Source organism: Anopheles cruzii, chromosome 2 (genome assembly GCF_943734635.1).
Source record: "Anopheles cruzii chromosome 2, idAnoCruzAS_RS32_06, whole genome shotgun sequence".
NCBI lineage: Eukaryota > Metazoa > Arthropoda > Insecta > Diptera > Culicidae > Anopheles > Anopheles cruzii.
Window position 1 is genome coordinate 48480533 of NC_069144.1, and position 10007 is coordinate 48490539.

At 58.6% G+C, this 10007-nt stretch overlaps 2 protein-coding genes across 2 annotated transcripts; both read right to left on the reverse strand.

Moving 5' to 3' along the window:
- Positions 1-2062: 2062 nt before the first annotated feature.
- Positions 2063-4096, reverse strand: LOC128266868 (20-hydroxyecdysone protein-like). Its single transcript, XM_053003658.1, has one exon. The coding sequence runs from the start codon at positions 4094-4096 to the stop codon at positions 2063-2065; it is 2034 nt and encodes a 677-aa protein (XP_052859618.1).
- Positions 4097-7109: 3013 nt separating this feature from the next.
- On the reverse strand, positions 7110-9233 carry LOC128266869 (calphotin-like). The gene has a single exon (XM_053003659.1). It carries the CDS (start codon positions 9231-9233, stop codon positions 7110-7112), a length of 2124 nt encoding a protein of 707 aa, XP_052859619.1.
- Between the last annotated feature and the right edge of the window lie 774 nt (positions 9234-10007).

The window sequence follows — 10007 nt, forward strand, 5'->3', positions numbered from 1 at the left end:
GGTCGGGCGCCGTCTTGAGGTGTTATGTGTGTGCAAGGTAGGGTCGAAGGCAGCGAAGATATAATTTACTAGCCGGACCAGGGGGCAAAGGGCCGACGCGATGTGCTACAGTTGGGTCTCCGCTGCTTTCGCCACGTATTCGTTCGGCTTTCGGAAACTATTGCAATCTGGAGAACAAGAGCAACAGCAAAGTAAATATTTGAACTAAAAGTTTTGCACATAATTTAACACATGACTAGCACAAAAAGTACAAAAGCGGAGGATTCCAAACAATGAGGCAATACCACTTTGTGGATAAAATGAACATAGGAAAATTCTTGAGTTTATAGTTAAAGAGGTCCAAATCACAAGTTAAAAGTCAACTACTAATGAAATGAGATCCAAAAACATAAATATTAAGATAAGAATTAGTATGAAAAGGTTATAATCTTGATTAAAACGAATGTAAACAAGAAAACCTGGTAAAATATTCGGAAATATTCCGTAACAAGCTTTGGGAAGTCTGTCTTTTGAGGGACGTCACCGCAAAGCTTACATGAGATCATGTTATAGATTTGATACAATCCTTTAGCGCATAACATTTACAATAATCGTTTAGTTTCGCCTCGTCTTCCTTTAAATTTGACTGATCTTACTTTTTGACTCAACCCTTTTACGTGCTCATGGTAGTTTAGAAAACTTGTTTTAAATTGTTTCCAAAGCTTAGATGCCATCAAAAAGGGTTGTGCCTGAAGGCTTGGAAGACAATTGGTTGGCCGCCGAATGACACCTTCTGCGATCACTTTAGAACGATGGTTGGTTGGTTGGCTTGGGTTGCCATGCTACCTTTGATTGAACTCTCCAGCCCAGCGGCAAGCGAGCGCAAAGAAACCCAGCATACCCTTTCGTTTGAGGGTTGCACTTTCGTTGCACTTGAACTTGACCTTGACCGGAGGCGATCGCCAATCGCGCTCGGCGATCGGCTACCTTAACCGGGCACCAACGCCCAAACATGGCCCGTTGGTCGGGCCAACTGCCTGGCAGAAGCAGAAGACCGACCCGACCCACCAGCGTCCGGGCGTGTGCGTCAATGTGCAATGTCCAGGTCCGAGCGGCCAAGCATCATTCCGGAGGCAACGACGGACGGATAGGGGGGGAATCAATTTATTGTGGCCGCAGTCGGCGAACCGGCCCCTAATGGCCGCCAGTTATGTGGCCGTAGAAGGAAGGAAAGCTGCGAAAATGGACACGGTCGGGTCGAGAAAATGATCGTGTCGGAGTTGGCGCACCGCGCACCGAAGGTGGACACCAACCCCGGGGCCCCGGACGGATGACACGTTCGCGCAATTATCCGTGTGTTCTGTTTCGCGCTGTCGCTATAATTTCTAAGATCGTGCAGACGATAAATTAGCGGTGACCGCGTCCTGCGGGCCCCACCCTGCGGGCCAGCCACGATCCCCGATCGAAACACATAATTTAAGAATTTTTCAAACATTTTATTATTTTTTTTTCCCATTTCTTTTTCTTTCTACTTCGTTTCCCTTGCTCTCGCTTGCTCTGACGGCGCTCGCTCTCTCTCTCTCTCTCTCTCTCATTCTGTGTCCGCACTGCGCTGACACTCGCTCGCTCTGCGTTATGCAATGCGATCTTCAACTGCGCCCTGAAAATGTGTGTTTTGTCTTCGCCTCGTGTTTCTGCTGCTGCTGCTTCCCTTCTCTTTTTCTTCTCATTTCGCGATCTTCCGATCCTCGGATCCTCGCTCGCGGTGAGAATCACAATGCAATAAATTAAAAAAAAGAAAGAAGTATGTTATATGCGTATTCCTCCGAGACTCCTCCGGTGCCCAGCTCCAGCTTGTTGTTGCGATGTGTTTCAATAAATAAGTTGGGAAAACCGAAAACGCCGGCGACCCGGCCGCGGCCTCCTCCCGGAAATTCGAATTTTAAAATTTATAAAAGATGTTTCCTTTGCAAAATTAAAGGGACATTCCTCGAATATGGCCTCATCCGGTACGGTGTCTGAGTGTTGTGTGTGCGGGGGGGTGGGTCTGTGTGTTGGGATCTTAAAAGCTATCGGCTACGGATTAGGCGGACTCGGCTTCCTGCTGGACGCCGGTGTCGCTGGCGGGCGCGGCGGTGGCACCCTCCGACTGGGTGGCCGGGCTGGCCGTGCTTGGCCGGAAGAGGTTCTGGACGCCCTGGACGATGTTCTGGATCGGATTGAGCGGCTGCGGCTGCTGCTGCTCGGAGTTGGTGGCCGGCCGGTTGAAGACCGACCCGACCGCGTTCTGGACCTGCTGGATGATGTTGGGCCGGGTGGTCGACTCGGCCTCGGCGGCGGCGGCGTTGGCGCTGGCGGCGTTCGGGTTGAAAAAGTTCTGCACGTTCTGGGCGAGCTGCTGGACAAGATTGGGGGCGGCGGTGGTGGCGGCGGCCGGTTCGTCCTGGGCGGGTTCGGCTCCGGCTTCAGCGGCCGGAGCGGCCGCGGCGGCGGCGGCTGGGGCGCTCGACGGACGATTCAGGACCTGGCCGAGGGGTGTACCTTGGATGAAGTTGTTGACGGGTTGAATGATCTGCTGGAGAAGATTGGGACGGGTGGTGGTCGAGGAGCTGGCCGGCTCCTGGCGTACCTCGTTTCCGCGCAGCGCCTGGTGTGGCTCGGCCTCCACCTCCTTGACGGGCGCCAGGTCCTCGGCGATTGGCACCACCGACTTCAGCGCTGGTCCGGCCACCGCGGCCACTTCCTCGGCAGCCACCTTCTCCGGCGCTTCCAGCTTCTCGACGGTCTCGGCCACCGGTTCCGGAACGGCCGGGACACTCTTGACGACGGGCACCACCACGTCCTCAGTCTTCTTCTCTTCCTTCTCCTCGGTTGCGACGGCAGCGACGACGACGGCCGGCTCGTTGACGGCTTCGACGGGTGCGGCCTGACGGAGCGATTCCACCGCCGGCACGACCTTCTCGACCTCGGCTACCGCCGGGGCCTCCGCTACCTTCTCGGCCACCGCCAGCGCGACCGGCTCCTCAACCGGAACCACCGGAGCAACGGATCGGAACGATTCGACAGCCGGCACCACTTTCTCCTCGGCCACGGCGGGCTTCGTGACCTCGGCGAGCACCTTCTCTTCGACCTTCTCGGCGGCAACGACGGCGGGTTCGGACTTGACGGCCGGGACTGGCTCGGGAAGGGCGGACCGGAGCGACTCAACCGGAGCGACCTGCTCCGGCTCGGTGGGCAAAACAGCGGCGGCGGCGGCGGCTAGGGGTTCCTGAGCGAGCGCTACGGGTTCCTTCTCCTCGACCGGAAGCACGGACTTTACCTGGGCCAGGGTTACCTCTTTTTTCGGTTCCTCCTCCTCCTTCGTCGCCAGCGACTCGACCACGACGGCGACGGGCTCGGCCACTTCGACGACCGGTTCGACCGACTTCAGCGACTCGACGGGCGCCACCTCAACGTCCTTCACGGCGGGCACATCCGCTGGGGCAGCACTCTCTTCGGTCGCCTTCACTTCCAGCAGCACCTCTGGGACGGTCTTAACGGCGGGCACGGCAACGACGGCGGCGGCGGCCACGGGTTGGGCTTCCTCGACTGGCGTGGCTGCGACCGGCAACTCGACGCTACGCAGTGCTTCAACCGGCTCTACCTCGCTCACGGCCACGGCCGCTTCCTGGGCTTCCTGTGGGACGACGGCGACGACGGCCACGGGTTCGGCCACCTCCTGCGCCGGCTCCACGCTGCGCAGCGACTCGACGGCGGCGGGCAAACTCTCGGCAACGGCAACCACTGCGACGGCGGGTTCGGCTGGCTTCTGTTCGCTCTCCAATAGGACGGCCACGGGCTCCTCGGCCACGGCGACGGCCTTCAGCTGGGCGGCGGGCTGTTCGGCGGCCACCACCGCCTGCTCGACGGCGCGCACCACCTCGCTCTCGGGGACGGCCGGATCGGCCAGAGCTTCGACGGCCAAGACAGTGGCAACGGGTTCGGCCGCCTGCACCGGCTCCGCCAGGACGGCTTGCGCCGGCTCCACCGCGAGCACCTTCTCCTCCTGACGCATCCCGCACTGTACGTACGTACTTTGCAGCACGCCGAGCGGGATGCCGAGAGCTGCAGCCCTCATTAAAGTTTGACTTCTGTCGACTGGCCAGCGCAATTAAAAACCCGGCCCGGTCCGACGAACCGGGGGCTCGCTCCTAATCGTTAGGCATTTTATTCTGCCGGTCCCGACTTCGGCCTAGAATGGTGTGTCCTGGGGGTGGTGGCGAACTGGCAGCCCGGGACAGCCGTTGATTGACAAGCGTAATAAAATTCTGCTTTATCGTCCATCGTAACGCGCGAGCGCTCGATGGTGGTGCTCCGGGACGTGCAGAGCAATGCACCGGGCAACGAGGTTCGTATCGGGCCATGTATTTGCCCACATAAATCTCCATCTCATCAGCAAGGAACCACCCCACGGCGGTGTTCTTCCTTCCCACCATGTAAGCCGTGCCGTGTGCGTATGACACGTGTCGGGTAACACCTTCCACCCGCGGGCCGCGTCGTGGCAGGTTTTTAATCAACTAGCAAATAGCCTGACACCGAACAAACCGATGTCTTCGCGGGGTGCTTGCAGTTGCCACCAGCCAGCCACCTCTTCTCTGGGGCCTATGGAGGTTAAGAATCGTGCCGTGCAGAATCGTCTGCGCTCGCGGCGTGCGAAAAAGTGACCGCGCGAAGAAGAACGAGCCCACAACGCCAGCCACAGGTTCATTAACTTACTCCTATAAATCTCCGGCTGCGAAATCCTCTTGCCGAGCCCCTGCCCCGGCCCGTCCGGCTCGTTTCCGCTCCGTTCTCCGTTCGGCCAATTATATTATTATGTGATCGCGCGAGCAATGGCCCAGCGGGACAGTCTGGGTCCTGGTCCTGGCTGGTAGCGGTGGCGGGCGTGCTGGGGGCAGGAACAAACAGCGCACAATCAACCGCACCTTTTCCGATCGGTTCGGTCGATCGTCCACCGAGATTGTGCCCATCGGGCGATGCTTCCCGATGCCGATGCTCCCGGGATCCGGGGCCGGGCCCGGGAGTGTAAGGTCGGGCGCCGTCTTGAGGTGTTATGTGTGTGCAAGGTAGGGTCGAAGGCAGCGAAGATATAATTTACTAGCCGGACCAGGGGGCAAAGGGCCGACGCGATGTGCTACAGTTGGGTCTCCGCTGCTTTCGCCACGTATTCGTTCGGCTTTCGGAAACTATTGCAATCTGGAGAACAAGAGCAACAGCAAAGTAAATATTTGAACTAAAAGTTTTGCACATAATTTAACACATGACTAGCACAAAAAGTACAAAAGCGGAGGATTCCAAACAATGAGGCAATACCACTTTGTGGATAAAATGAACATAGGAAAATTCTTGAGTTTATAGTTAAAGAGGTCCAAATCACAAGTTAAAAGTCAACTACTAATGAAATGAGATCCAAAAACATAAATATTAAGATAAGAATTAGTATGAAAAGGTTATAATCTTGATTAAAACGAATGTAAACAAGAAAACCTGGTAAAATATTCGGAAATATTCCGTAACAAGCTTTGGGAAGTCTGTCTTTTGAGGGACGTCACCGCAAAGCTTACATGAGATCATGTTATAGATTTGATACAATCCTTTAGCGCATAACATTTACAATAATCGTTTAGTTTCGCCTCGTCTTCCTTTAAATTTGACTGATCTTACTTTTTGACTCAACCCTTTTACGTGCTCATGGTAGTTTAGAAAACTTGTTTTAAATTGTTTCCAAAGCTTAGATGCCATCAAAAAGGGTTGTGCCTGAAGGCTTGGAAGACAATTGGTTGGCCGCCGAATGACACCTTCTGCGATCACTTTAGAACGATGGTTGGTTGGTTGGCTTGGGTTGCCATGCTACCTTTGATTGAACTCTCCAGCCCAGCGGCAAGCGAGCGCAAAGAAACCCAGCATACCCTTTCGTTTGAGGGTTGCACTTTCGTTGCACTTGAACTTGACCTTGACCGGAGGCGATCGCCAATCGCGCTCGGCGATCGGCTACCTTAACCGGGCACCAACGCCCAAACATGGCCCGTTGGTCGGGCCAACTGCCTGGCAGAAGCAGAAGACCGACCCGACCCACCAGCGTCCGGGCGTGTGCGTCAATGTGCAATGTCCAGGTCCGAGCGGCCAAGCATCATTCCGGAGGCAACGACGGACGGATAGGGGGGGAATCAATTTATTGTGGCCGCAGTCGGCGAACCGGCCCCTAATGGCCGCCAGTTATGTGGCCGTAGAAGGAAGGAAAGCTGCGAAAATGGACACGGTCGGGTCGAGAAAATGATCGTGTCGGAGTTGGCGCACCGCGCACCGAAGGTGGACACCAACCCCGGGGCCCCGGACGGATGACACGTTCGCGCAATTATCCGTGTGTTCTGTTTCGCGCTGTCGCTATAATTTCTAAGATCGTGCAGACGATAAATTAGCGGTGACCGCGTCCTGCGGGCCCCACCCTGCGGGCCAGCCACGATCCCCGATCGAAACACATAATTTAAGAATTTTTCAAACATTTTATTATTTTTTTTTCCCATTTCTTTTTCTTTCTACTTCGTTTCCCTTGCTCTCGCTTGCTCTGACGGCGCTCGCTCTCTCTCTCTCTCTCTCTCTCATTCTGTGTCCGCACTGCGCTGACACTCGCTCGCTCTGCGTTATGCAATGCGATCTTCAACTGCGCCCTGAAAATGTGTGTTTTGTCTTCGCCTCGTGTTTCTGCTGCTGCTGCTTCCCTTCTCTTTTTCTTCTCATTTCGCGATCTTCCGATCCTCGGATCCTCGCTCGCGGTGAGAATCACAATGCAATAAATTAAAAAAAAGAAAGAAGTATGTTATATGCGTATTCCTCCGAGACTCCTCCGGTGCCCAGCTCCAGCTTGTTGTTGCGATGTGTTTCAATAAATAAGTTGGGAAAACCGAAAACGCCGGCGACCCGGCCGCGGCCTCCTCCCGGAAATTCGAATTTTAAAATTTATAAAAGATGTTTCCTTTGCAAAATTAAAGGGACATTCCTCGAATATGGCCTCATCCGGTACGGTGTCTGAGTGTTGTGTGTGCGGGGGGGTGGGTCTGTGTGTTGGGATCTTAAAAGCTATCGGCTACGGATTAGGCGGACTCGGCTTCCTGCTGGACGCCGGTGTCGCTGGCGGGCGCGGCGGTGGCACCCTCCGACTGGGTGGCCGGGCTGGCCGTGCTTGGCCGGAAGAGGTTCTGGACGCCCTGGACGATGTTCTGGATCGGATTGAGCGGCTGCGGCTGCTGCTGCTCGGAGTTGGTGGCCGGCCGGTTGAAGACCGACCCGACCGCGTTCTGGACCTGCTGGATGATGTTGGGCCGGGTGGTCGACTCGGCCTCGGCGGCGGCGGCGTTGGCGCTGGCGGCGTTCGGGTTGAAAAAGTTCTGCACGTTCTGGGCGAGCTGCTGGACAAGATTGGGGGCGGCGGTGGTGGCGGCGGCCGGTTCGTCCTGGGCGGGTTCGGCTCCGGCTTCAGCGGCCGGAGCGGCCGCGGCGGCGGCGGCTGGGGCGCTCGACGGACGATTCAGGACCTGGCCGAGGGGTGTACCTTGGATGAAGTTGTTGACGGGTTGAATGATCTGCTGGAGAAGATTGGGACGGGTGGTGGTCGAGGAGCTGGCCGGCTCCTGGCGTACCTCGTTTCCGCGCAGCGCCTGGTGTGGCTCGGCCTCCACCTCCTTGACGGGCGCCAGGTCCTCGGCGATTGGCACCACCGACTTCAGCGCTGGTCCGGCCACCGCGGCCACTTCCTCGGCAGCCACCTTCTCCGGCGCTTCCAGCTTCTCGACGGTCTCGGCCACCGGTTCCGGAACGGCCGGGACACTCTTGACGACGGGCACCACCACGTCCTCAGTCTTCTTCTCTTCCTTCTCCTCGGTTGCGACGGCAGCGACGACGACGGCCGGCTCGTTGACGGCTTCGACGGGTGCGGCCTGACGGAGCGATTCCACCGCCGGCACGACCTTCTCGACCTCGGCTACCGCCGGGGCCTCCGCTACCTTCTCGGCCACCGCCAGCGCGACCGGCTCCTCAACCGGAACCACCGGAGCAACGGATCGGAACGATTCGACAGCCGGCACCACTTTCTCCTCGGCCACGGCGGGCTTCGTGACCTCGGCGAGCACCTTCTCTTCGACCTTCTCGGCGGCAACGACGGCGGGTTCGGACTTGACGGCCGGGACTGGCTCGGGAAGGGCGGACCGGAGCGACTCAACCGGAGCGACCTGCTCCGGCTCGGTGGGCAAAACAGCGGCGGCGGCGGCGGCTAGGGGTTCCTGAGCGAGCGCTACGGGTTCCTTCTCCTCGACCGGAAGCACGGACTTTACCTGGGCCAGGGTTACCTCTTTTTTCGGTTCCTCCTCCTCCTTCGTCGCCAGCGACTCGACCACGACGGCGACGGGCTCGGCCACTTCGACGACCGGTTCGACCGACTTCAGCGACTCGACGGGCGCCACCTCAACGTCCTTCACGGCGGGCACATCCGCTGGGGCAGCACTCTCTTCGGTCGCCTTCACTTCCAGCAGCACCTCTGGGACGGTCTTAACGGCGGGCACGGCAACGACGGCGGCGGCGGCCACGGGTTGGGCTTCCTCGACTGGCGTGGCTGCGACCGGCAACTCGACGCTACGCAGTGCTTCAACCGGCTCTACCTCGCTCACGGCCACGGCCGCTTCCTGGGCTTCCTGTGGGACGACGGCGACGACGGCCACGGGTTCGGCCACCTCCTGCGCCGGCTCCACGCTGCGCAGCGACTCGACGGCGGCGGGCAAACTCTCGGCAACGGCAACCACTGCGACGGCGGGTTCGGCTGGCTTCTGTTCGCTCTCCAATAGGACGGCCACGGGCTCCTCGGCCACGGCGACGGCCTTCAGCTGGGCGGCGGGCTGTTCGGCGGCCACCACCGCCTGCTCGACGGCGCGCACCACCTCGCTCTCGGGGACGGCCGGATCGGCCAGAGCTTCGACGGCCAAGACAGTGGCAACGGGTTCGGCCGCCTGCACCGGCTCCGCCAGGACGGCTTGCGCCGGCTCCACCGCGAGCACCTTCTCCTCGGCGACGGCCACCGGAATCTCGGCGTCGGCCTTCAGCTGCGTGTCGGCGGGCGCGGCCACCAGCGGGACCGTCTCCTCACGGCCGGTCCGCGTTAACGACGCACCGAACACACCGCCGGCCGCCGCACAGGCCAGCGCACAGATCAGCAACAGTTGCCGCATCGTTCTTCGGTCACCGGGCACACTTTCACACACGCACTCCGTTCACACACGCGCAACAAACAGCAACAAAAACTGCGCCACAAACAACGGGCAAGGCGACTTTCACGGGGCTCGTCCGCGGGTTCGTCGCTTGAAGTCTTTCGTTTCGCAGCGCTTTCGCCAAATCAACACAAATCTGGGCTCTGTGGGCGAGGAATCTGGCGGCAACCTAGTGCGCACCGGGCCAATTAGTGTCTCCGACTGAATGTGAAATGAGAGGGAAGCTCGGTTTTATATCGCTCGGTCCGGCCCGACCCGCCCCGGCCACCCATCAGCCGATGACCCGTTATGCGCTTTTTTTTCTCTCTCTGTCGTTTCGTTTCTTTCTTCGCCCCGTGTCGGTCGGCCGGTCGGGAACCGGACGCTCCCGCCCCGCTCGGTCGTTATCGCGTTCCCGAACCGCGCCTCACCCCGGCTTCCCACCGACCGAACGGACGCTTATGCTGCGCGCGCGGGGCCGAGTGACTGAAACGGAAGTGTGTCCCGCCGGGAGTGCGTCGGGAACGAAAAAGAAACCGGCCACGGTGTGCGCGTGTGTGTGCGCAGATTGGACCATAAGAAAGAGAGTTCTTTGTGTGTGCGACCGACAGAGAGAGAGAGAGAGAGAGAGCGAGAGAGGGCAGGGCGCGCAGAGCGGTGAAAAGAAGAACTTTTGCAAGCGAGCGCAAAACGCACGGCGGACGGTTGGCGCCGTGATCGGGTGTGCCCCCGTTGTCCGGGGAGCAATCATAAATT